The sequence below is a fragment of the Corapipo altera genome, unplaced genomic scaffold (genome assembly GCF_003945725.1).
Source record: "Corapipo altera isolate COAL_440 unplaced genomic scaffold, ASM394572v1 181b, whole genome shotgun sequence".
Taxonomy (NCBI): Eukaryota; Metazoa; Chordata; class Aves; order Passeriformes; family Pipridae; genus Corapipo; species Corapipo altera.
Window position 1 is genome coordinate 586,568 of NW_020884963.1, and position 27,073 is coordinate 613,640.

General features: G+C 55.5%; 1 protein-coding gene across 3 annotated transcripts; it reads right to left on the reverse strand.

Annotated features, from left to right (window-relative positions):
* Positions 1–1,421: 1,421 nt before the first annotated feature.
* Positions 1,422–26,472, reverse strand: SH2B2 (SH2B adaptor protein 2). 3 transcript variants are annotated; one of them, XM_027664519.1, is made up of 10 exons: positions 26,454–26,472; positions 24,656–24,781; positions 14,883–15,770; positions 12,468–12,569; positions 8,541–8,632; positions 6,187–6,281; positions 5,828–6,004; positions 5,522–5,715; positions 4,602–4,773; positions 1,422–4,172 (listed from the first exon to the last, which is right to left on the reverse strand). In XM_027664519.1, exons 3-10 carry the CDS (start codon positions 15,741–15,743, stop codon positions 3,859–3,861), a joined length of 2,007 nt encoding a protein of 668 aa, XP_027520320.1. In that variant the 5' UTR covers positions 15,744–15,770; positions 24,656–24,781; positions 26,454–26,472; the 3' UTR covers positions 1,422–3,858. The 3 variants fall into 3 exon arrangements, with proteins under 3 accessions (XP_027520320.1, XP_027520318.1, XP_027520319.1); XM_027664517.1 differs by lacking the exon at positions 26,454–26,472 and adding an exon at positions 26,029–26,078; XM_027664518.1 differs by lacking the exon at positions 26,454–26,472 and adding an exon at positions 25,754–25,820.
* Positions 26,473–27,073: the final 601 nt, after the last annotated feature.

The window sequence follows — 27,073 nt, forward strand, 5'->3', positions numbered from 1 at the left end:
GTCATGGGATTTGCATTAGAACAGGGAAGTGTTTTCATAGGTCAGTGCAAACCAAACAACAAAACCCAGCTCCCTGATCTGTATCAAAGCTCCACTGTGTTTCTGAGGAGTTTTCCTACCAAAGGGATCTTTCTGGAAGCACTGCAAGCCTTTGCTGAGACAGACCCTGCACGTCAGGCAGGAGCAGCTGTGGAGCTCCAACACCCACGTGAAACGTGGGCGGCTGCGCTGCTGAAATCCCTTTGCATTTTTGTCCTGTTCACAGTCTCTGCCGGGCACAGCTCAGAGCCAGCATCCCACAGATCACTTCAACATCCCTGCAGACTAGTCCAGCATCCCTGTAGACCAGTCCTGTTCCAGCCCTGGGCAGAGGGCACTGCTGGCATGGAATCCAGCCCAGCCCACACACTGAGGTTGCCTTCCCCTCATTTCACTACCAGATCTCTGTGTTAGATGCAAAGGGCTGTTGCATCCAGCCCTTGCCTCCCAGGAATCCTATGAAAGGAGAGGAAGGGATGTTTTCCAGCAAGACTGATGCTGTAGTTAGTCAATTTGCTAATAAGCTGAGGTGTGAATGGTTTAGGTTTAGGCAGGAAGAGCAGCTGTCCCACAGGCACATCTCTCAGTGCCAGCCTTGAGGGCAACAGAGTCATCCATAAGGAGGGGCTGTCACCTCCCCAGCTGCCCAGCTCCTGATGGATGAGCTCTCCAGGAGCGGTGAACAGGCTCTGGAGCCTTTCGGGGGAGGGAATATTTTTGTGAATGGATCATGACACAACCGAGGCCTGATTCCTGAGCTGAGCAGCTCCCTCCACCCCCCCAAAAGCCATGTGTTAGCTGCGTCTGTCACGCTGCTTAGCTGTGACAGAACAGTCTGGGACAATGCCCCAGTTTTCCCAGGGGATTCTCAGCAGAAAAGAGCACACTAGAAAGACATACAACGTCAGAACACGAGGCACTGCCTCCCAGGAGAGACGAAGGCATGAGAGGGGGAAAGACAGGCTGTGGGGAATGGCTGCTGGGAGATGTTCTCACAGGCCTTTGGCAATGGAGGTCCATCTTCACACCCCAGGGCTGCTCATTCCCTATTATCCACACTGCTTTGGGGAGGGAGGCATTTCAACCTGCACCAGTGACAAACCAGACAAAGAAAAAAAGAGACTGGAAGGAGATAAAACCCTGTCCTGTGCAGCCTGGACCCATCCTCCTCCTCCTCCTCCCTCTGCTCAGCAGTGAGGAAAAATACCCCTCTCTCCCTCCTCAGTGCACTCCATCAGGCAGAGACAGACTGAGCCCAGCCCCAACTGCCTCGAGATAGCAACGAGGTCTACACACATGTGACATGACAGCACCCTCCCTCCCTTTTTTCCTTTTTTCATGTAGCAAATCCAGCAAAACCCCAACCTCATGCTCACGTGCCATCCTTTTTGCAAGTGATTTTATTTTAAAACCGGAACTTGAGTTCTCCATTTGTTTATCAAGTCCCCCTCCCCCTTTTCTTTTTAAATAAAATTAATTTATTCTACACAACAGTAAACTCTTCCAGACTCTTCCCTATTTACAAATTAACATTTTTGCTTGCAGATCATTGCTTCCCCCTCCTTTTCCTATCCTGTGACACAGAGAGTGAGAAACCAGCCAGTATCTGAAGGCAGTGCTCCCATCCAGCCCCTTGGGACCTCAATGAGGAACCAGAGTGATGATGTCTGTGCCATATCCAAAATCACCAATAATATCCAAAATTCACTCTGTGTGTGAAGGAAGCATGTCCAGGTTAAACCCATCAACCCATCAGCCTTTCCTTGCTGCATGGGCTCCTCCAAGCTGGGTTTTAGCTGAGCTGAGGAAGGAGAAATACCCTCAAAAGAGCAAACTGCTCCTGTTGCGCTCTGAAGGGCTCTGTGTTCCTGCAGAAATGAGATCCACCAGCTCTCATCTCACACACCCATGGGCCAGAAAGACAGCTCTCACATCACAGAAGGAGCCTTGGAGACACTTTCCCTGCCCTCTGGAAGCGGGAGGCACAAATGACTCGAGCGCTGGGGACATGCTTTGCTAGCTCAGGAAAGAAGGCACCTAAAAACTAAAAATTTGGCCCAACCCAATTCCAGGCAAATTCAAGGGTTTTTTTTGAGTTAGGTTGTAGCTTGTCTTGTACCTCTCTTTGCACTAAGTGGTAACTTCTAGCTGCTATGGTGGGGTCTGCTCTACCTGGAAACCTGTCCAGGCACTCCAAAGCCACTTGGCTCAGGTCCTGTGAGCACTGTCACCCAGACCTGGCAGCCACACAAGGAGCCAGGAGCCCTGGTGCTGGGTAAGACAAGCTGTGGGAGGCAAACCAAGAGGGACACACAAGCACTTTGCAAGCAAAGCTGCCCTTCCGGAGGGTCTCCCACCCCACACAAGGCACACAGACCCTGGCCTGTAAAACCATCCTAAAGGCTTCCATGACCTGTAGGGAAAGCATCAATGTAGTGCACATCTGGCCACAGGTTTCTGCTCTACGCTCTCTTCCAGGGCTCACCTCCATCAGGGACCTCCTCCTCCAGGTGCACGTAGCTGCATTGCTCTGTCAAAAAGCCACCAAGCAGCAGTGACAACTGCGTGCCTGGTCCCTCCTGGCAGCAGTGCTGCTCCAGCCCTCACTGGCAGGGTTTTACAGCTGCTGGGGAGGGACATCAACCCCTGGCAAGGGCAATCCTGCCCATCAGCCTGGCCTGGCCCCCTGTGCTGGCTGCCTGCTCACCCACCTGGCACCAGCCCCACTCCTTTTGCTCTTCCTAGGCATTTCTATTTGTCTAAGAAAAAACCAGTAACTTTCGATAGCAGTTACTGAAGATGTGTAGTGTTTTCATTCCTGGGAGCCCAGCTGAACACCTGCAGGGCAAGGCTGTCCCTCACCTCCAGACACAGCCCCTGGCCTCTGCCTGACCCCCCCGGACATCCCGAATGACCAACAACTGATGCAAAGCAGGGGTGTTGTCATATTTTCCAAGGTTTGCCTTGAGCAATGGAAAACATCGCCCAGCTGTGGCAGAGAGCAGTCAGAAGGCTGAGCTGTTGCCCTTGCAGAGAGCTTAGGTTTTGAGAAAGCAAGGAAGAGATGGAGGAAGAAAGGGATTATCCAGGGATTCTCTGTAGGTACAGCAAGGAGAGAAAGGAAACAAAGGAACACAAAAGCCAGGACAGCAGGAAAACCCTTCCTTGAATGCAATTCATTAAGCTTTGGAAAAAAAACCTTATCCTGGCAGAGGGTTGGAAACACATGCCTCAGAGGGAGCCCAAAAGCCAGCCTGGATAAACCCTCAGTGGTGCCCTCAGTGATCCATGTATTTAAGCAAGTCTCTGCATGTAGATCTGCCATTTCCACGGTCATCCCAAAACACCAGAGTCCCTCGGCAGCTGGTTTGCAGGGCGATGGTGCCAGAAAGATGTTGGCTATGCTGGGCTCTTGCCCCAGAATGGATGTGCCAAGGTGCTTTGGCTGGGGGATGGAGCCTGTCACAGCTCCGGGCTGCCATCCCACGATGGTCGTACCCAGGAGGAGATGCAGGGAGCTCGGCTCGGCCCTCGGAGAGCTCTTGGTCCGGAGGGAAAAGGAAGAGGCTGCAAGCTCCAAAATGGCACTGACTCTTTCAGCCTCCCAAACCTCCAGCACTGCCCCAACCTTGGGGCTGGTGCAAGGTCCAGCTGGGACATCACCTGCTGCTGACACAGCTCCCAAAAGCAGCAGGGAGTGAGAAGGACGTCCCGGTTTGGTTGCTGGTGGCGGCAGGAGGAGATGGCGAGGCTGGTGGAGCGGTGAGGGGCACGGCTGCCCCGCTTCCCCCCACCATTCAGCCCCCAGGCGTGGGGGGCTCAGTAGAAGGAGTACTGGTTTTCCACGGCCCGGGTCCGGCTCCGGGCGCTGTCAGCCTCATGGTAGTCCTCGGCACTGGCGGTGGGGGGCTCCGGCCGGCGCTCGGTGCTGTCACTGCGGCTCCGGGGGCCCAGGGCACCCTCCAGGCGGTGGTAGGGTGCAGGGACAGTGACAGGGGGGGCCAAGGCCACCCCCTCAGCAGGCGGTGGGGCGGGCGGGCCGCTGGGTGCTGTGCTGCAGAAGTAGTGTGGAGGTGGCAGGTCGACCCGGCAGCCCGGGGGCTGTGGCACAAGGGGTGGTGGGGGGCCGGCATCTGCAAGGGAGACAAGAGCTTGACCCCTCCAGTGCTCCCTCGCTGGCACCATCCCATGCCCATCCTCTCCGTCTTTGACCTTGCCCTTCCCCAACCCCCGTTGCCCACACTCCCCCAGCACAGCAGGATGCTCTGAGCCCTGCGGACCCCTCTGCTCCTCTTCTGCTCGAGCCAGGGGACTGACACCCATGGCCAGGGACACAGGGGTCACGCCAGCACAGCCCTGGTGCTGCATGGGTCTCCCTGCCTGCCTTCAATGGGACAACACCCACCTTGGCACATCTCCAGAGCCACGTGCGTCAGCACAGGCACAGCTGCAGGGAGGGAATCCCAGGGATCATTCCCTTTTAGTTCCACACAAGATACCACCCAAACCTCACACCCAACCCTCTACATGCAGCCCTGCCCCTGCCCAGCTCCAGCACCTACCGGGCTGTGGGCTCTGGGCCACCACGTAGCTGCGGAGGGTGATGTCGGCTGCTCCGCCCGACTCCAGGGGGATGGGATGTGTGTGGAAGTGGCGCAGCATGTCAAAGATGGTCTGGAACCAGAGGTGCTGCACGTGGCACTGCCCGCTCTCGTTCAGTGACAGGCGGAGGTGCTGCAAGCACAGGGGTCAGTGGATGAGCTGGGGACTGCGAGGGCGAGACCACCCTTGCAATCAGCAGCAGGAGCCACCTCCATCAGCCAAGGGTGGTTTGCTCCTAACTCAGGATCGTCATTTTTAACCTGCTGCAGGGTGTTTCCTGCAAAACCCTACTCGCTGCAGCCCCAGGAGAAGTTTGGCCCCTCCTAGGGATGAACACCATAAACACCCAGAGAAGGGAGGCTGGGTGCAGCCAGGGGGGCTGAAGCTCCAATCCCAGTGTCACAGACAGCCTTGGGGAAGACTCTAGCCCATCTGAACTACTTCTTGCAGGACAAGTGACAAGAACAGGCAGTTATATCCCAACCCCTGACAGCATGTGCCCTCTGCTAGAGAGTCAGCAGAAAACTCCACATGAGTTGGTTCTTCATAGTGCATTCGTGTACTTCGGGGCATAGAGTGAAAAAGGAGAGGGCGGGGGATGATGTGCCAGGCTAGGCTGGGCTTCCATGCACAATATTTAATAATATTTAACCTTATGCTGGCATGGCAGGCACTGATCCAGTTAGGAAAGCATAGAAGGGGCTGAGTAGGGTGCAGAGGGCTCTTGGAAGGACAAGGGCAGGTGGCCCTGGGGCTGCCCTGCCAGAGCTGCTGTGTTTGGGGTCACTGCACAGCACCTGCTTGCTTGCAGAGCAGATAGGAACCCAGGGTGCTGGGCAGGGCTGGTGCTGATACTCACAGAGAAGCAGAGGACACCCACCTTGGCTTTCCCCTGGAAGTTGAAGGTCAGCACATACTCCCCCGGCCGCGTTTCGCTCTGCCGGATGACAAACAATCCGTGGCTCCGGGCGCCCCCGAAGAGCACCAGCTGAGCCGCCTTGATCCGAGAGAGAGTCCCGTGGAACCAGGGGAAGTCAGAGAGGTTGATCTCCGCCTCCGCCTCGCTGTCCTCCCCTGCCCACAGGGACAGCAGGTTTTTAGGGAGCACCCAGACATCACCCCCTCCCGCCCCCTCATCCTCTCCCTCAAGAGCGAGATGCTGGGGCCGCATCCTGCATCCCGGTACCTGTGAGATGCGCAGTGGGGGAGGACTCCAGCGTCTGCAGGAAGTTCTCCAGTGGGACGTGGGTGAGGAGCTCCCCCAGGGAGTCCCTGCTCCGGCCATGGGGCGCGGGGACGGCGGTGGCCGTGGTGGTGTTGTGAGCGCTGGGCAGGGCACATCTGTCTGGTGGCCTGGGCACATCTGGAAGGGAATTTGCAGAGGGATGGGCTCATGGCTCAGCATCACCCACCACCACTGGACAAAGCTGGGGGCTGCCCTTCTCTGAAGGCAACTACGTTGGATACCCTTGGCTCTCAGAGACACCTGAGAGCTACGTTATGGCTTTGAGGGACTCCCAGACTTTCCCAGATTTAGGTCCTTACCATCAGCCAGGAACTCGCAGCTGGAGGAGGTTGTCCTGCCTGGCAGACAGGCTCCCTGTGCACAGGACACCAGCTCAATATCATCCCCGCTGTCCCTGGGGGAGAGCACAGAGCACACGGTCACATGCTGAGTGCCACATACATGTGTGGCACTTCCACTCCTCCACTCACTGGCACAGAATGGGGACTCAGCCAAACGAAATTCCAGCTGTGATCCAGAAGCACGTCCCAATGCTCCTCACTTCCCCCTGAGGAGCTGCCACGAATAGAAGCACCAACACCACAGAGAGGCAGAGCAGCCACCAAACAACATGGCTTTTTGGGGGTGAGAAACCAGCGTGAGAGGGATTAAACCCCTGAAAGCCCATTGTATAGAGTCATGCTGGTCAGTCCCAGCTGCAGGATTATGCTGCAACCTTGTTGGTTTGGATGGAAATTTGTCACCTTGACCCTCAGCCCTTTGCTTCTCAAGACATCGGTGCACCCACATACAATCCCACCACCAACTTCCACCCTTTCACTTTCACCCTCTGCAGAGGGAATTACCAACCTGTAGGAATTACAACCCTAAAAGACATCAAAAAAAACCAAGCCAGGAAGCCTGGAGCAAGCCAGCGAGTGGGAACAGACCAAGGCAGGGGGGCAGCCCCCACAGAGCATCCCTGCTGCCAACCCTCCCCGTGCACTTCAGCATCCTTCTTGCACAAGCATCCGACTTGCTCCACAGCCTATTTTTATCCTGGCTGTCAGAAAGAGCCTGGCACTGCCAGAGCTGCCGGCAGCACTGCGCTGCTCTTGCTTAACAGTGGCCACGTGGGCACAGGCAGCGAGGAAGCGTCTGCGTGGTGGTAACGGCTCCCTCGTGAGCTGCTGAATTATTTAGTGGCCAGTACGTGAATCAGCCACTGGGAGTCATTCAGCTGCAGCCGGTTAAAAACAAGAAGGGAGGAAGGAAACCAAAACCAACAGCGCGTTGCAGAAAAGCCGTCGCCGGGCGCTCACGCGGCGGCTCCAGCACGCAGCCCTTGGCAAAAGTCTCGGGAGCTGACTGGAAATTCGTTCTTGGCAGCGAGCGCGTGTGTCGGTGTATTAAACAGCTCATTATTATTTGCTCTGGAGTTCATTATTATTTGCTTTACAGTCACGTCCGGAGGCCAGAGCGGGACGGCGCTGGGTGCTAAGCAAACAGAGAAGGCTGGGAGGCTGCCAGAGGGGCTGGCGCGGGGATGCCGGCGGCTCCTGCGGTGGCTTGAGGGGAGCACAGCCGTGGTGCTCAGCTCCGGCTGGAAAACTGGCACTGAAACATGCAGTGGGAAAAAAAGGGCCTTTTCCCAGCCTTGCCTCCCTCAGCAGCCCAGCCTCAGCACTGCTTTTCGAATTACGGGACTTAAAGCTCATCTCGTTCCACACCCCGCCATGGGCAGGGACACCTTCCACTATTCCAGGTTGCTCCAAACCCCATCCAACCTGGCCTTGGACACTCTAAGGGATGGGGCATCTGCAGCTTCTCTGGGCAACCTGTGCCAATGAATTATATATTTCAAAAACCAGGAAAAGGAGCTGGAGGAGTAAAAATCTGGAGCGCATCAGTGCATCCTCCCCACTAGATGCAGCCTCCACAGTAACCAGCCCTGTAAACTGCCTCTCTCCAGCAGAAAGGGGCAAAGGCAGCCTGGAGGCAGCGGGAGACTCTCCAAGGCCCTGTTCCAGGTTTGCTTGAGGTTTTCAACTCTGCAAGCATGGGCACCTTGTTTTTCCAAAACTGTGCCAAGAAGGTCAGTGCCAGGGTTTCCCCAGAGGCTGGGCTTGTCTGAGCCAGCTGAAGGGCAGCAGCATTGGGCACAAAACCTCCCTAATACGTAACCTGCTGCATGGGCTGATGAAACAGCAGATGGGAGGTTCTGGCTGAGTTGTGACTCCAATGACAGTATTGATGCCACTGTGATAGAAAGGTAAATAAATCGATTTAACCAGCAGAATCTTAAATATACCATGGATGCTAGACTGGAAAAATCCATGGATGCTAGACTGGAAAAAACCATGGAGAATAGCTCAAACACAGTATAAAAGCTTCAGAAGGTGGGTGTGAGAAGGTTCCCATGTTGGGGCTGCGTTCCCAGGTCACCTGCCTCTGCCAGGCTGAGGTGACATGGAGAAGGGAAGGGTGAACAGGCAGCCAGTGCTCTGCAAACACAGGCTGCTAACTCGGCTTTCAGACTGCTCTGAGTCGGGGACTTCTGTAACAACCCGAGTAGCAAAAACTGCATTGGGGTAACAACCCGTGCTTAGGGGTGAGGGCAGCACAGCAGTGCCCAGCTCAGCCCCACACAGCCCCTTCCCCCAGCAATCCTTACCCAGGGTCAATGCAGTCCTGGATATCCGCCACCCAGGAGTGCTTCTGCAGGGAGTCGATGGTCTCCAGGATGTACTCAGCCCCGTTCTCCACCTGCAAGCAATGTGGGATGGTGTCAGCAGTGCTGGGGTCCTGCCACCCACCCCCCATAACCCAGCTGGACCCCTACAAAACCTGCTGCTATTAAACAGCACTTCGATGAGCAGGAGAGGATCAGTGTCCTGCCTCATCCCAGCACAGGGGTGCTGAAGGGTGACCCACAGAGATGTCCTGCTGTGCCCAAGGGTGTGCCCCCTGACCAAAGATGGAGGAAAACTCCCACCCCACTGTTATTAGCACATGTATCACAAGGTTTTTCACAAGGTTGTTACAGCCTCTGTGGCAAAACCACACCTGGCTGGCAGCATTGGGGTACATGGCATTATGCACCAACACAGACAGCATCACCTCAGTGCCCCCAAAAAACTAGCTCTGCACAGGTAGAGCAGAAGCTACGCTGCTCTCTGCCCCCAAACCCTGCCACACCCCAAAGGCAGGAGTTTAAACCTCTCCTCTGTTATCTTTCCTGCCTGCTGGTCCATGAGGCTTTGATTTCAGCAGGGTGGGAAAGAAGCCCACTTTCACGGGGAAAAAAACATTAAGTAAAAATCAGGATGCAAAAGAGCATCCAAAATGGCAAACCCAAAGCAGCTGTGCCTTTCTGGGGACAGGGAGAACCCAGAAGCCCCACACCAGTGGCCGCAGATGCCACAGGATGCTGTGTGCCTCTGGCAGGTTTCCCTGCATCCTTCACGGAGCTTTATACATCGCGTTCCTGAGCTGGCAAAGCAATCCAGACTCCAGGAGGGTATCACATTGCCAGCTGAGACAACCTCCAAGCAAATTAAATTAATCACAAACAACTGAATCACTGTCCTGAAAATAAGCAGGGAGGGCAGGGAGCAGAGCCCCGGCTGAGGCTGAGCAGTGACCTTGTCCCTGCCGCAGCTTGGGCTGTGCCTGAGTGATCCTGCCCCTGGCAGAGATGTAGGGGAGCAGCAAAGACCCCCCCCTTAATTTGTTTAACCAGAGCAAAGGAGCTTCTCTGGCTTTCTGAGGACAACACACAAAGCTGATGTGAGAGACGGGACTGCTCAGTCATGCAGAGCATGACAGCAAGCGAAGCACGTGCAGGGTTTGAGTATTTTGCAAGCACCTGCTTGTGCAATGGAAAAAATTGCGTGTGCCTGGTGTCTGATGGGAGCTGGGGACATGCTGCCTGCTCATTTTTAGGCAATTTGGCAGAAACTATTCTAGTGTGGCCTCCCTAAACGAGGCAGGGGCTTTTCCACCCGTCATAACCTGCATGTTGCGTGTGAAGGTTGAGATTGGGGTCCACATCACACAGGAAGGCAGCAGGGAAACCACAGCACTCAGTTCCCTCTCTTACCCATCTAACTTTCACCCCAGCACCTGGGGGTGTTTCACCCCCTTTGCAAGTCCAACCAGCAAAAGGGGAATGGGAGAACAGCCAGAAGATGACCCAGCAAGAAGGGCCCGGGCAGAAAATGACCCACAAATAATAATGGATGTGAGAATAGGGGAATAGCATTCTGTGCCCGCAGCTGGGAGGGGAGGGCAAAGGCTGGCTGGAAGCACTGGAAGAGGGGTGTGCTGTGCTTGCTGCCTCTGCTCACTCAAAGGATCGATTCCAGTCAATTCCCCCTGTGGTAGGGAAAGCATCCTGGCCAGGACAGGGCAGGAGCAGGAGGTACCTGATAAATCAAGCATCTTTTGACTGGTGGAGTTTGGAGCATTCCCCAGGTAAATTAAAGAAATGGCTGAAGTAGTCACTAATCTGTTAGTGGTGGGGATGGATAAAACATTTTTGACTCCAGAAGATGGGAAGAGGACAAGCCCAGAGTTCTCCTCCAGCAGCCAAAGAAACTGACCCTTATGGACACCCAGAAAGCACCCCCAGAGCTGAAACCCTCCCAGCAGGGATTTGTCATGACCAAACCCAGTCAAACTCATCTGCTGATCCTTGTGACAGCCCCTGGGATGGGAGAAGCAGTGACACATCCTCGGACTCGCCACGCTTCAGAACTGATGCAACATAGTTGAGGTGGGATTTGTAAGGAGATCTAGAAAACATGACCAGAGGTAGGTGATGAGCAGTATTCCAAGAGCAGTGATCAATGGCTAAGAGGCTATTGATGGCCGATGGTCAAAGCTGAGGGATATGCTCAGCAGCTCCTTCCCATCAAAGGCTCTCCGTGCGTGCTGCTCCTCAGTAACGATTAGGACAAAGGCAAGTGAAGATGCCTGATCAATTCATGGGTGACACCACTCTGCAAGTGTGTTGAAGGATGAGACAAGAACTGAAATGCTCTTGTCAAAGCTGAAAAACGCTTAGTGGAAGAAAAATGCCTCCAGCTCAAGGACAAGGGCAAGCTCTGGGCTCACACCGATTGCTGTGGGTGTCTGGGCTGGGGAACCACAACTCTGGAGCAGTTCTGCAAAAACCATTGAGGGGTTACACCAGCCCACAAGCTGCATGTGAGTCAAAATTGTCATCATCAGGGTATGAAGAAAACAACTAGATCAGCTTGGGCTGGATAAAGAGGAAGAAGAAAGGAGAAGCAATCAAAGGAGAAGCAATCCTTCCTATCTGCTCTGGAACATGGCCCCATGTACACTTTGGGGAATTCTCTCTTCAGAGCCTGCAAGGAAAGCAAGGAGGACCTTGGGCTGGTCAATCTGGATGGCAGAAGACTCTTGAGGTTAGTCTTTGAGACACAGAAGATAGCTGAATGACCCTCCATGGCCATGGTGGACACGGAGCACAGCAGAGGCTGAGGCTGAAGAGCAAGAAGCCCTTGGGGCAAGGAGGATGCCCTGAAGGAGGTGCCAGGAGAAGGTGTGGGACCTTGACAAGGACCTGGGTTTGGTGGAAAATGATTTCCAATGGGAATGTGTGCCAGGGCCAGCAGGCTACCAGGTGCAAGGGTTTTCACAAAGCCAGGCTTTATTTTTCCCCTCCTCTGCTTTCACAGTTTTCTAAGCTTTCGAGCGGGTTCATTCAGCCAGGAAGCCCGGCCCCTCTGCTCTGCTTTGCCACACACTCTTAGGGGAGAAGCTCTTAGGGAGAGAAGTGTTTTTTGAGCAGAGGTAGGACAGAGAAATGCTCAAAATGCTGGCATTCCCCCATGTACATGTGCTGCCTCCCAGCTGGGCACATGCCACAGCTCTGATGGAGAACGCGAGTCCACACAAGTGGGAAAGTACAACCCCATTAGCTGGAGAGAAACACCACCTCCAACAACACATCCATCATCATGGTGGCCAGGACCCTGCAAAATTCATCCCTGATCTGCCATGACAGGCTGTTGCCTTCCAGCAGAGCAGGAGGCAGCATTAAGCTAATTAAATGCACGATTTGGAAAAGTCTTTTTTGGAGAGAATTTCTCCTCGTGCCCACAGACTCATGTGGGGTAGTTGATCCCCAGGGTCTCAGTGGCCCTGCACAGCTGTTCCCATAGAATCATTAAGGTTGGAAAAGACTTCCAAGATCATGGAGTCCAATCTTTGACCGAACACCACCTTGTCAACTAGACCAGAGCCCTGAGTGTCACTGCCCCGTGTCAATGAAACAGCCACCGTGTGCCACCAATCCAGGGCCATGGCAGCCACAAAACCACAAGCAGCTGCACCAAGGAGTATTTTCCCTTGCAGGTCGTCCCTGGACCCTAATTTAACCTGTCTCCTGGTGACACAGATAAGCCAAGCTCCACAGTGAAAGCCAGGCAAACAGCTCAATCCCAAAATACCCACGTGTCAGGTGGAGGAGGCAGGGATCCCATGGGGGGCAGGAACTGAGCATCCCTGCAGCAGGGGGTGGATGCAGGTGCAGATGGGGTTCCTGTAGGGATACACACCCTGCTCTCACCTTTAGGACGAAGGTGTTGTCTTTGTCAGGCATCTCCAGTGGCATTGTGGTGCGGACCTCGATGATGGCCGACAGCGGGATGCTCACCTTGGGTTTGGAAGCCTGGGAAAAGGGGGAAAAAAAAAACCCAAAGAAAATAAATTAAAAGAAATCAATGAATAAAAAAAGTCACTCAATTGAATCAAACTGTCCCTGGGGACGACGCAGTGGAGCTCTCAGAGGCGAGATCAGCTCAGCCTGTGTGGTTATTACAGCAGGGGAATAAACAGCATTGATTTCCCTCCCGTTCTGATAACTCTGAGCTCTTTGAATTAAACCAAGAGGAGGCCCAGTGGAAGGCAGGGAGGTGCATTTAAGTGCCAAACCTCCTCCTTGCTCCAGCACAGACTGAAGTGCCAGCTTTGCCAACACCACTTACTCCTCTCCATTTTAAACCCTCTCCCAATGGAGATCCGCCGGGAGAGAACTGTGCTATCTGATGGGGGACGCTTCCCATGTGGAAAAGCAGCTCCCTTTATCCAGCACAGGAGCAGCATTTCAAACCGAGAAGCTCCGACACAGCAGCCTCAGCCATGCAGGGAATTTTAATTACATTAAAATAAAGAAAAATGAATTTCCCCCAGGGCCCCTGGCACCCGCCGGAGCCTTGATGGGGGGGGCAGGACCTGGTGCCTCCCACTCCAAGTGTTTGCTGAGCAACAAATTCCCCAGATATTTGGTTTAATTATAACAAATCCCCCCAAAGGAGCCTGCAGAGCTGCTCTCCAGGGCTCTGGGATTCGGAGCATCACGGATGTGGGAAGTGGAGATGCAATTTAGTCACTGAAACCTGTGCCTGGTGCCTTGGGTGCAGGGAGTAGGATGAGGCCAGAGAGCAGCTCCTGGCTGCAGGTTACCAATAACGGGCTCAGTTCCCAATTTTATTGGGAAATGAAAATAAATACATCCAAGACAGAACAGAAACTGCTTTTTCCCTTCCAGGATGTTTCCGTTTCTGCCAGCCCTGGAGCCCCAGCACTGCCTCCAGACATGTCTCAACCGTGCAAGGCTCTGCCCATCCCCAGGGAATTTTTCCATCCTGGTGTTTGCGCAGGAGAAGGTCAGAAAGGAGGCGGCAGCTGCTTCGAAAGGAAAGGAAACAAGGTGATAATTCACTGCTGAGCCAGAGAAAGGGCTTAGAATCACAGAATGGTTTGTGTTGGAAGGGACCTTAAAGATCATCTCATTCTAACCCCTCTTCTCCGGGAAGGCTCTTCCTTTTAAAGATTTAAGGACATGGCCATAGTTTTTGTAGGGTCTGTGCAAAAACAAAGCTGTGGCTGCCGCAGAAAAAAGCTGTTTTCTTCCAGCTGTGCCAGACTGGTGCCACTTTTACAGCTGAATCGTTTGCCAGATGGAAAGCAAGACGGGATGAGGGGAGAAAGCTGTAAACTGGAGCAGGGTGTGATTATAACAGAGGAGCAGACAATGTTCATAAAAGTTGCTGTAAAATAATTTCAAAATTGATTTTTAGAGACAAATCAAGATACACTAAAAAAAATCCCTCTATGAGCTCTCTCTAAAATGTTTTAAGAGCAGCAGTTGCTCCATTTTAACCCAAGTTTATTACCCCTTAGGTGCAGCTGATGTACCAGCACTGCTCCATGCAGCCCACACCTACCAGATCCTCTGTGCATAAAATCAAGGAATGGCTGGGTTTGGAAGGGACCTTAAATATCATCTCATTCCAACCCCCTGCCACGGGCAGAGACACTTTCTATTAGACAAGTTGCTCCAAGCCCCATCCAAACTGGCCTTGAACACTTCCAGGGATGGGGCAGCCACAGCTTCTCTGGGAAACCTGTGCCAGGGCCTCACCACCCTCACAGCCAAGAATTTCTTCATAATGTACAATCTAAACCCATTCTCTTTCAGTTTGAAGCCATTCCCTCTTGTCCTGTCACTCCACGCCCTTTCCAAAAGTCCCTCTCCAGCTCTCTTGAAGGCTCCCTTGAAGGCATCGTGCCAGCGACATGGGGTTCTCTCCTTCCAGCCAGGCCTTGTGCAGTCCCTGGGCTGTGGAAGCTCCCAGTCCAGCCCCCAGTGATGCACACCATCCATACCAGTGCTGAGCCTCTCTCCAGAGAGATGCACTTTAAATGCACGTTTTGTATTTTATCAGAAGGACGGATGTTTCAGTGAGAGGCACAGACCAACACCCACAGAGCCAAGGTTCACTCTGGCCTGCAGGTTGGATAGGTTTCAATCCCATTTTCCCATCCATTCGCACCTCAGCCACACAGCACCAGACCTCCCTCTGGACCAGAGCTGGATTTCATCCCAGCTCAGCAGTGGAAACAAGAAAAGCCTCAAGCAAAGCCCAACTGCTGCTTGAATTGCTCATAAAAACAACAGTGGAGAAAAGCCAGGACTTACCTTTGGAGGGACATAAAACTCAAGGAGGAACCTCTCTCCTTCCACCTTCACCGCTTTCCGGAGCAGGAGGCGGCACTTCTGCCACTGTGAGCTCCCCACACAGTTCGTGTCATCTGCCACCATGTAGCGCAGCGTCCCCTCCCTCTGGATGTCCACCAGCTCCACTTTGGAGGAGGGCACCTTGGACAGGCGCAGCTTGTGGGTCCATTTCTCCCGTGGGTCCCCAGGCTCCTTGCCCCCAGCCGGCCACATCTCCCTCTCGGCCCTCCGGCCGCCCGGGGCAGCCTCGGCACCCGGCTCCGGAGAGGACTTGCGATGCCACATCTCCTTCATGCCATCCACCACGCACAAGCTCATGTTCCTCAAGGAGAAGCCTTTCTTGAACTTGGGCTTGGCGGCGGCGTGGATGGAGACGTCCTCCGAGCTGCGGGACTGGCCGTAGGAGGACACCTTGCGTGCCTGCACCTGCTGCGCCGGGGTCAGGTACCGGCTGGCACCCAGCGGGGTGTCCATGCTGTCCAGGGACTCAGTGGACGTCTCCTCCTTCCTCGGGGTGACCTCCCGCCCGTAGGGGACGTGGCAGTTCTGCAGCCCCACGAAGGGCACGATGTTGTACTTGGTGGGCGAGTCGGACACGAACACTCGGCTGACCTCCAGGCTGAAGATGTCCAGGAAGTTGGCAGTGAAATGGTGGGAGAAGGAGGTCTCTGCCCCGGGGGTGTCGTAGTGAGGGTTCTCCTTCAGGAACTGGCAGAACTTCTGGGCGAAGTCGACGGCGGCCGCCTGGGCGTGCAGCTTGCAGAACTCCCTCCAGTCGGGGAGCGGGGAGGAGGGCTCCTGGCACAGGGCATCGCCGTTCATGGCTGCCCCATTCCACCTGCCGGCAGGCTGAGGGGGCAAGGGCACAGCGTGAGCCTGGGCACAGACACGGGCAACCCACCTTGTCCCCCCCGACAGGGGGGTCTCCAGGAGCCAGTCTGCAGCTCCTGTGCAAAGGGAAACGCTGTGGGCAATCGTCTGTGTGTCGCTCTCTCTCCACCTCATACACCAGAAAAAAATCTTGGCCCCGGCAGCAGCCATAAATTGTACTTATTTTACGATTATGAGCATGCAAAAGCGTTATTGATTTATCATAAAACCACTAAGGAGTCCCCGACTGGAGGAGCCCGGGGGGATTCGCCTTCAGGATTTCTCTTGCTGTGTGTCTGCCTGGGCATGGCACAGCTCTCCACAGAGTGAGGGAGTATCAGGAGTCCTGGTAGTGCCCTCCCCTCTGCACCCAGCAGCTGGTCCTTCTTTTTCTGCATTCTCTATTTCTGCCCTGATCCTTTGCCACATGAATTTTGGTATTTCACCCTCCTCACTGGAGCATTGTAGGGTAGTGGATAACCTGGGACAGGTCCTTGACAGAAGCCAAGGAGTAGATGAGGTACAGGGGGAAAAGAAAACAAAAACCAGACCCAGGAGCACACCAAAGCTTAATGGGAGCTGCAGACCAGACCCATGTGCCCATGGGAGAAGCATCACTTTGCCCAGTCTCCACACTGGTCCCTCTCCCAGCAGCCATGGGCCTGCCAGGGCACGTGTGCAGTCCAGCTTGGTGCTTATGCTGCACTTCCCAAACATCTACCAGGCTTTGGGTAGTGTGAATGGCTTCCCCAGGGAGACCCTGGCAGCAAATGCATCTTAAAAATCATCTCCCAGAGGTGAGACTGCTTGTGGTCTACTGGTGACAGCGAGCCTTGGCCAGTGAGCAAGTGGAGCACTGCTCAGCCCATGTCCCCAAACACAAGGTCCACATGTCCAGACACCCCCCCCTCCCCCCGAGGGCAGCAGTTTGGCAAACCCACCTCAGCCAGCTCAAATACAGAGCCCAGGGGTGCCTGCAGCTGCCGTGCTCCAGGCAGGAACTGTGCCTGGGGGATCCAGTTCTGGAAGGACACGACAGTCCCCCCGGGTTTTGCTGTTCTCCATTCACAGAGCAGCTCTTTCCCTGGATTTTGCTGTTCTCCATTCACAGAGCAGCTCTTTTGCTGGCGAGGGATTACTCCTGCTAATAAATCACGCGCAGGATCCCGCCAGCAGCTTACACGGCCAATAATTAATTACTGCTCAGATGAACTGCACAAGCCACGGGATCAGGGCAGGCACTGGGGACTGGGATAACCCGCTCCTTGTCCTCCAGACCCCAAACACGTCAGTCACCAGACAGAGGCAGGACCAAGCCCCAAAGGCTGCGATACAGAGCAGCAGCTGTGGCCAGGAACCGGTTGCCATTTCCCCAGTACATCCCTATGGAGATGAGGCACCACCTGACCTACCAGCACAAAACATCTGAGCTCTCCAGGAGCACCTCCATCCCAGGAATTGGCTCTCCACCCCCCTCAAACAAGGAGAAACCCACACAACAAAAATCTCAATATAAACACGATGCATGTAGCATCTTATCTTTAAGACAAGGATGCTGCTTGGTGCCCTGGCTGTGCCAGGGAGGCAGTGAGGACCTGCACTAGCCCCTCACATCCCACAACACCATCACCAGTCTCCAGCAGAGCCCCAGCCCCTGCAGAAATCCCTGGTAAGGCTCTCCCCAGCATCACAGGGCTTTCCTGGAGACCTGAGCAGGGAGCCATGCCAGCTGGGAAAAAACCCATCCCTGCAGTTTAGGAGCAGTGTCTGAATTTCCCCAAGAGAAAATGGGAAAGTAACAGAAAATGCAAAGCTGTTTGTTACCCGCCCAGCAAATGAAATTCCTAATTATCCATCCATCACCAAGCAGAGGATTTAAAGACTCGGCTTGTGGCAGCAGTTACTGCCCTTTGAATTAAAAATTCACAGCCCCAGCTCTGCCACGGGCCCAGGAGCTGCCCTGGCACCAAGCCACAGGCCAGGAGTATTTGGGCTCAGGGAGAAAAGGGAGATGAAAAGGAGTCTCCTGCTGCCAATCCAAGCAGTCATTGCAAGATCAAGGAAGGGGGAAAGGATGCAGAGGGAAAAGAGAAGAAAGGGGCTTGGGAGGAGGAGAGAAAGCCCCACAGTGATGGGTTTAATTGCATCTGCCCTGGGTGTCGAGCCCCAGGGTTTTTGTTGGTCTACCCCCCACAGATGGGGCAAGAACACATCTCCCCATCCCTCTCTCCAGGAGGTGCTCAGAACAGGGCCTGCCTGCTCAAAATCAAGGGATGGCAAGCCAAGATACAACAGACTCTGAGATGTTAAGGGGAAAAAAAAAAGAAAAAAAGAAGGAAAAAAAAAAAGGCACTTCAAAAAAGATAAAGCCCCAAACAAAAAGCCTCGAGATCCAGGCACTGCAGCCGGGCTCAGGCTCGGAGATGCGCACGCAGAGGCATCACAGCATCTTCCTTTCATCTGCATGGGGATGACAGACTTTAAAAGGCCAATTTATAAAAATGAAGGCTAGAGGAGAGACATCTGGCAGGTCTGAGGAGGCGGGGATTACTAACCCTGTGCCATGTATCCAGCCCCCCCTGCCCGGAGCTGGTCCATGAGCCCCCCCCCCCACCAGGGCCCAACAGCAGGGGCTGGGAGTGGGTGGGGTGGCTGAAAGAAGCCATCCCCCCTGGGGCCACAGAGCCATCCCCGCCCCTGGTTCATTGTTTACCTGGTTTCTGCGGGAAGCAGGCTTCCAATTATCTGTGTAGATTTACCTTTAATCTGGGTGCCTTCACTCCCCTCCATACCAACAGCTCTGCCCCACTTCTTGAAATAACTTATCATGCCACAGACAGCATCCCCGGGCAGAGCGGTGGAAGCGGAGACGAAAATAAGCTCAAGATGAAAATAAGCAGGAAAACTGCAATTGCTTTTTGGAGGGGAAGGGCCATCCACTGCCAGCCCGGCTCACCAAGGGCTGCAGGGTGCTCTGGGCACTTTGCTAAGGAGCCAGATCCCTTGGGAGGTGCCATCAGCCCACTCCAGAGCTGGCCCAGGGGCCACAGCTTCGAGTCCCTGGCCTGGGTGACACAAAACATATGGATATATAAAATGAGGTGGTTTGTTGTCAAAGGGAAGCCACAGAGTGGCAACCACGGCATCAGGCTGGTGATGGGCTCCTAACCCACCTGCATGAGTCCCCAAACTCCTCCCAGGGCAGTGCTGTGTCTGCTGTCACTGTCACTTGGGAAACTGAGTAAAGGTTTAAAAGAAGAAGGAAAAAAGAAGGAATTTCTGGGGATTGGCCAAATGGAAACCCAGGTTGGGATGGCAGGTGAGAGCCAGCCCCTGGCAGTGATGTTAGGACAGTCTCTCCCAGCAAGGTGTGCTGAGGCATCCCCTGCTCTGGGAGGTGCACACAGAATGATCTGAAAGTCGAAGTAAAGCTACTGACCTCAAGAAGAAATGAAATTTAAACTGTCAGCAGAAGCGCAGGAGACCGTAAAAAAACAACTCCCCGGTGAAGCAGGAGCCAGGGAGCAACAACAAAGCCACTGGGATTTGCTGAACCAGAGGCGTGGGGAGGAACCAACATCTAATGAGGTGTTAATAACCCGAATGCGCAACACCGGTCATGGGATGGGCAGCACAGCCAGCCCAGCACTGGCTCTGATGGCTTTATTTAAGGAAACATCCCTAATAAAGAGATATTTCCCTTCCAGCCAGCACAGCCAGGCTGGGACAAAGTGATCCTCGGTGGGCAAAAACACTGTCTGGTGGAGGTTGTGGGTGGCAAGTCTGAATCCCTCCATCCCTGCCCGCATCCCTCCACCTCCACCTGTGTGGGAGAGCTCCAGGGGCAAAGCCAGGGAAGGACGGGAGAGGAAGGAAAAGCCTGGGAGGGTGTGCAGCAAATCCCTGGCTCCTGGGGAGGGTGGTTCCCAGCCCAGTCCTGGCTGCCTTGGTCCAGAAAGCTGCTTGGCTTCCAGCAAGATCGGTTTCCAGCAAGATCGATGCCACTCAAAGCCCCAGCTGGTGATCCTGATCCCTCGGGAATGACATGAGGAAACCCAGGCACCTGCTCCCCCAAGAAAAGCGCCTGACCTAAGTGTGCCATGCCAGAGGAGATCCCCGAGTCACGAGCAGGTCGCAGAGCAAGGCGATACATCCCGGCCTCCCCCCCCCGCCCCACGGTGAGAAGTGATCCTGGCAGGCTGGCAGCTCCTGACACACGGGCAGCCCCTCTGGCAGAGGCAGCCCCTCTGGCAGCTCAGGAGGGAGCCTGGAGCCTGCCTGCACAGCTCCAAGGCACTGCCTGCCCCAGGCACACAGGAAAACAGCTAAAACCGGGATGGGGACTGACTGCCCTTAGGACAGTGGGGCAGAGTGAGCATCACACAGAGCCGGTGGCAGGAGGGAAGTAAGGGCATCATCCCTGCTCTTACTGTGCAAGCACAACGGGATGAGGGATGCATTGACCACAGAGACGATGTCCCCCCATTCCACAGCAGACCTGAACCATGCAAAGACCAAGCAACCTCCTCCCAGGGTGTTTCTCTGCCACCTCGAGGGCTGTCCCCAGTCCCTCAAGACCCATCAGAGCTTTAAGGGCATTCAGAGGCTGAGCTGAGGAAGAGAAAGCCATAGGGCAGCAGAAGCAGAAGTTACCTGCCCTCATTTCACATCCCCCCAGACCCCTGACCATCCCCACCACAGCCCTGGCGTGGGAGAAGCTGATTTCTCTCCATACTCCTCATTGCTCCAAGCACTATTTATACTATTTTGATCTTAAATCAGACTGGCTGCCTGAATCAGATAGAAATGGAAACAATCTTTGTTCCTCTCATTTACTGTCCATCCCACTGAAATATTAATCAAACAGCATTTCAGCCTCAAATTTTACGGTCAAACCACCTTCCTTGAACCAATCCCTTGGTAAGTGCATGCTTTGACTCCCTCCACTCCAGATGCACTTCAGGGTCCACCTGACACTTACAGCCCAGAAAATGTTTTTCCAGAGTGAAAAGGTTTCAGGCCTTTTTCTACTTCCCAATGAGGGATCTCTCTGGTTGCAGCATCAGCCAGACCAGCCCTCAAAACAGATGCACCAAAGCACCCAGGAGTGCTGGATGGCCAGGGCAGGGTTTTGGGGTGCAGGTGCTGAAGGGACACATCTTCCAAAGAGAAAACAGGCAAGAAATGACCCTTCTTCCTGCTCTTGCACACATGGTGGTCTCCCCACAGCGCTGTGTGATATCTCCCAGTTCTGCATCCTGATGTCACCCCTAACACTCCTGCCAATAAGCAAATGGGCCCATGACAGTTCTTTCAGTAAAACCTGAGATTTTCTCCATTTCTCACTATTCTGACCATATCACAGGGTTGTTCCTATCCCTCCCCTCCAAAATCACCTTCCCCCCCCGTGTACGTTATACCTCCCGTGCTGACAGCTGCTGGAAAATAAAGACGAGTTAATAGATAAGATCCACTGGATCTTAGATAATCTCTTCCCTGAGTAATTCCATCCAGCTTGCAGGGAACCACGCTTGCCAGCCCATGCACGGGGCTGGAGCACCACCCAAGCCACTCAGCCCACTGGGTACACTGGTGTGGGACCTGAGGGACACGTCAGCCACGGGGAAGGGGTCCCCAGAGTGCAGTGACATGAGGCTGAGCAAAACTTTGGTACAGCTGGGCATCATGGATGAAGCTTGGGCCTTGGAGGCAGCTGTGTCTGGGAATAAAGCAAAGACCTCCCCTCAATGGCCCAAAAGAAAAGATATTAAAAAAAAAATAAAAACAGAGCTTTAGGTAAAGGAGTCAGAGGCAGTTGTCCATTCCCTCTCACTTGGATGCCACCTCACATGCCTATCTCTGGCAGGAGACACTTCCCACAGAAAACTAGCCAGTCCACAGTCTATTTTTAACTACCACAATAGCAGAGCCTCCCCCGAGGAGTGGCCGAAGCCCTGTCCCCAACCAAGCAATCTCACATTTCCCTCACTAAGCCTCGATTTCCTTCCGCCTCTCAGCCCACAACAAAACCCTCCTCCTCCTCCTCCTCCTCTCGCTTTCCCATCCTTGGAAAATTATTTGCACATCCACCCACCTCCAGGCTGTGGGTGCACAGTGTCCTGTGCACCTGTTACATATTAACCACTGACCTGGTACCCGGGGGCAGACCCTTCCTGGACTCAGAAATGCCAAACAACGGGAGATTTATCTGCTCGCTCCCCACCGCTGGATGCACCTGAAACTCAGGGGACTTAAAGAAAAACCCCCACAACATCAACCCAACTGCACTTCACAAAATAGATGCAAACTCTTTAAAGAGATTCCTCTTGCCCTGTGGACCGTTATGCCATGGAGAGGCTCCTTGGGTGTTTTTGAGGGGAGAGCTGTGTGGGTCAGTGGTGCAGGATAACCAGGAAAGCACATCCTGATGGATACAGCACAGCCATCACTGGGGATCCCCCACTGTTATGGCAGAGAACCCCCTAAGATTGTTTTTCAATTAAGGCACATAATAAACATCAGATAAAGTTACCCAGTTCTGTAGAAAATTTCCTTATTATGTTTTTGTGTGTTGCAGATCTAATTCCCCACACGCATCACTGTCTCATACCCGCCTGCAAACAGCCTTAAACTGCTGCCTAATGGTATCTGAGCTTGGGAAATTCAATTCTTCCCAGCGCCTCACCCAGGACTGCTACAATCACTGCTAATTGCTTAAGTGGTGTATTAAGCAAAATAAAAATTCCAGTGGGCTTTGAACCCCCCCCTCAACCAGATGATGCCAAAACACCCTGTTACGGCTGCCAACCCTGGCTGGAGATCCAACCTCAAATATCTCTTTTCCTTTTGCTGTGCAGGGATGCTCCTGGGCAGGCAGACCTTCGTACCCATCATAGCCACAACCATGTCAGAGGGACTCACAGGCTGTGTCCAACTTCTCCACCATCCCTTTTCCCAGGGTTCTGCGATGCCATCGCAGCCCATCTCCTGCCCCAGGGTCTTGGTTGCCAAATGCTGCCAGGACCCAGTGGAGCAGGGCATAAACCAGCTCCCATCGTCCTGATGGGCCCCTGGAAGTGGATGCACACTGGGTCCCACTCCTGTCCCCCCAGCTCCAAAGCATGGCACAACCTGTGCGAGTTGAGTCTCATCCCAGACCCAGACCCTGCACCAGCAGTGCGGGCGCTCCCACAGCAAAGGGATTCTCCAAGCCCTTCTGGCTTTCTCTTTAACAAAAATCGGATATGGGCTGCAGTTTTCCCTTTAGGGATGACCTCTCCTCCTCTCCGCTGCGACGGAGCCAACTGGGATTCAAATCTGTAACTCCTGGGAGCATACCACGTGCTCCCCGCAGTCCCCAGGTTCCCTTTGCCAGCCGCCACAGGGAAGTGGAGCACCGAGCCAGGCACAAGTCTCCAACCCTTATCCCACCACCTCACTGGCATCCCCGGGCAGGGAAAGCAGCCGAGGTCAGGCGAGGGCACCCAGGGGCGGGTGCTCCGGGAAGGGAGCGCTGCCAGGAGCGGCTCCGCTGGCCTGGGGCTGGGAGCACGGCCCCGGGGCACCCCGGCCAGCCTGAGTCAGCAGGGCCAGCAGATGTGCAACCATCATCTGGTTTCTGGGAAGAAGAAGAAGAAGAGGAGGAGGAGGAAGAGGAAAGGCATTAGCCAGCAACATCCTCATCTCGAAGAGATGGGTGATTTCCGTCCAAGGAGGAAGGACAAGAGGAGGTTGGACAAGACCACCCAGCCACGAGGGTGTACGAGATGTGCTCACAGTCCAGGAGAAGAGGGAACAGACCTGATGGCTCAGCCAAAAGAGGCAGCCCTGCAGTCAAGCAGCCACTGCAGCCCTGAGCCAACTGAGGGTCTCACACTTGAGGAAGGAGGTGATTTTAACCCCAAAGCCGCACCCAGAGCAGGACAGGGGAGCTCCATCCTGCAGCCCCCAGGGCTGACTCATCCCCCTCTACGGCACAGAGCAATGGTCACCTTGTGCTGGGTGACACACCAGACAGGGCAGGCAATCCCATGCCCTTCCCAAGCACGTGTCAACAGGCTGGAGCATCTCCACGAGAATTATCCAACTTTTTTAGAAATCAGTTATTCAGCGGTGGCCCTGGGCTGCACTGAAGCATCACAATGATGGTGAGACACTGGGAAACACCACTGAAGGACAGAGAAGGAAGGTCCAAGAGCACTTGCTATCCCATCTAAGCAGATCCCCTCGCAGCACACACCCACCTGTCTGTACAAACATGATGGCCAAGGGCCTCAGGGAAAGGGTGCTGAGAATTTTGGAAGAGCCTGTGGGGTTTAGGAGCATGATCCCTATTTAGAAAGGCATCCCCAGATGCCTTTCTAAAAATCCCTGTGGAGGGGAGTTCTCAGTAATCACAGAATTGTTTAGGTTGGAAGAGACATCCAAGATCATCAAGTCCAACTGTTCCTCTAGCACTGCAAAGGCCACCACTAAATCATATCCCCAAGTGCCACATCTACATGTCTGTTAAATCCCTCCAGCGATGCTGAGTCTGCCACTGCCCTGGACAGCCTGTTCCAGCGTCTGACAACTCTATCAAGTGAAGACATTTCCCTTAATATCCAATATCCCCTTAATATCTGTGCCCTGGCAGAGCCTGAGGCCATTTCCTTGCCTGTTACCTGGGAGAAGAGACCGACTCCACCTGGCTCCACCCTCCTGTCAGGGGGTTGTAGAGGGCGAGCAGGTCCCCCTGTGAGTCTCCTTTTCTCCAGGCTGAGCCCCCCCAGCTCCCTCAGCCCCTCCTCATCCACTCAAAAGACAAATCAGCAGGGCCTCCTGGGGATTTTGGGCAGAATGCTGGGTGGACAGAGCTGCTTTACCTCCTCTCCCGTTCCAGTTCACAGGGTCCCCAAAGCGTCAGCAGACTGGCTCTTCCAGGTCAAATGCATAACTTCAACTCATCGATTTCCACGCTGGAATGAGGGACCAGACCCACTCAGAGGGTCCTGGAAGGCAAAGGATTAGGCTGTCAGGCCCTGGAGTGAAAGCAGTATCCTCGGGCACATCTCACCCCTGAGCCACAGCCCTGTTGGGCTCCAGCCTGACTCCACCAAAACCAGAAATAAGCAGAAGGGCCACGGAGAAAGTCCCTCCGCTTCCCAAGGGCCTCCCCGTGGTGCTACCCAGGCTCAGCAGAGCGGGGCTGGAGGAAGCTCGGGAGCCGCAGTGGCCCCACGGGGGTCCCCGGGGCCTCGCGGGGACGGGAGGTACCGGCTGCCAGAGGGTCCGAGGGGACCAGGTGGGGACCCCCTCAGAGCTGCCTGCACCTCTCACGCAAACCCAGGCAGACAATAATGACTGAAAATCACGGAGCATCCACGCGGGGTGTTGCACGCTGCCTGCGCCCCCAGCTCCGGGGCTGCCGCCCCCCCAGGACTGCCCCTCGTTCCCCCGGGGCAGCCCCCATGGCCGGGGGAGCCCATCCCCGCGGTGCAGCCCCCCATCCCCGGGGCAGAACCCCCTCCCGTGGGGCAGCCCCGTCACCGGGGAGTCCAACCCCTTGGTGCAGCCCCGCATCCCTGGGGCAGCCTCCCCCCTCTCCCGGGGCAACCCCCCCTCTCCCTGTGCAGCCCCCATCCCCGGTGCAGCTCCCCCTCTCCCTGGGCAGCCCCCATCCCTGGGGCAGCCCCCCATCCCCAGGGCAGAACCCCCTTCCGTGGGGCAGCCCCATCCCCGGGGCAGCCCCCCCTCTCCCTGGGCAGCCTCCATCCCTGGGGCAGCCCCCCATCCCCAAGGCAGAACCCCCTCCCGTGGGGCAGCCCCCCCTCTCCCTGGGCAGCCCCCATCCCCGGGGCAGCCCCCCCTCTCTCTGTGCAGCCCCCATCCCTGGGGCAGCCCCCCATCCCCGGGCGCACCGGGCCGAGCCGGGCACCGCCGGGTCTGCCCCATCACCGCCCCCCGCCGGGCCCGATGCTCACCGGGAGGGGGGGATGACCCAGCCGCGGGAGGTGGGAGGCGGCGGCAGCCCCCAGCCCGGCGGCGGCGAGGGGAGGGGGCGGCTCGGGGACCCTCCCGGCTCCACCGCGCCGCAGCGGCGGAGGAGAGGGGGGGGGGGGGGGGGGCCCCCCCCCCGGGGGGGGGGGGTCCGCCCCTGAACGGGGGCGGGGGGAAAAACCGGGAAAACAAGAGCCCTCCTCCCTCCTCCGCCCCTTCGCCGCCGCCCCCCGGTGCCGGTACCGGAGGATGCGCTCACCCGGCCCCGCTCGCTGCTCCGGCTCGGCTCGGCTCGGCTCGGCTTAGCGCGGCTCGGCTCTGCCCGGCCCGGCCGCCCCCCGCCCCGCCGGCAGCACCGCCCCCCGCACCGCCCACCCCGCCCCCGCCGCCTTAAAGGGCCCCGCCCGGTCCCGCCGCCCCCCCTCGATTCGCAGCGCACCGGGCCGGGGACCCCCAGGGGCGGCACCCGGTGGGGGGGCACCCACCCCCGAGAGCACGTGGGATGGGATGGGATGGGGACCGCGCCAGCGAGGGCGCCCCAAATGTCGGTGGCACCGCAAATCCTCGGATGCCTCCCCAGATCCTCGCACGGGCACCCCAAGTCCTCGGGTGGTGCCCCAAACCGCAGATGTTCGGTGGGGGCCCTAAATCCTCGGACAGACACTCAAACCCCGCCAGGGACACCTGAAATCCTTGGGCGCCACCCCAAATGCTTGGGGGAAGCTTCAAATCCTCAGATCATCAAACCTTCAGGGGGCACCCCAAGGCTCGCAAATCCTGGCAGGGCACCCCCGTGCCTTGAGAAGGGGGTACAGCCTTTTCTCACCCCATCTACCAGCCCAGTACTCGTTGTTAGGCTGCACAGGAGAGGGGATTTGGGGTGACCCCCTGCACCCCCACATTCCCAGGAGTCACAAGGCAGTGCAGTGTGACTGGACTGGGCTCCAGGGGGAGGTTTGGGATCCAGCCCCAGAGCCCACCTTTCCTGTCCTGCTGGTGAATTTTGGGGGCTCATCTCTGAGCACCTTCCCCTGCCAGGGGATTCAGGACAGAGGGAACCCCAGGACAGGGGAGCTGAACCCCAGAGAGGTTTAAGGGATGTAGTGAGGGATCACACAGCCTCCCAGCCCTTTCACAGCCCTCCCAGCCTCCCTGTGGCATGTCCACGGGTGGATAAGGATGAGTCACAAAAAAAAAAAAAAAAAAGAAAACAAAAAGGAAAAAGAAAAAGGATTTGCAGAAGGAACAAATCCTTTTTACTTCTGCAAAGCACCTGTAGCATTAAAACAACACTGGTTATGTAA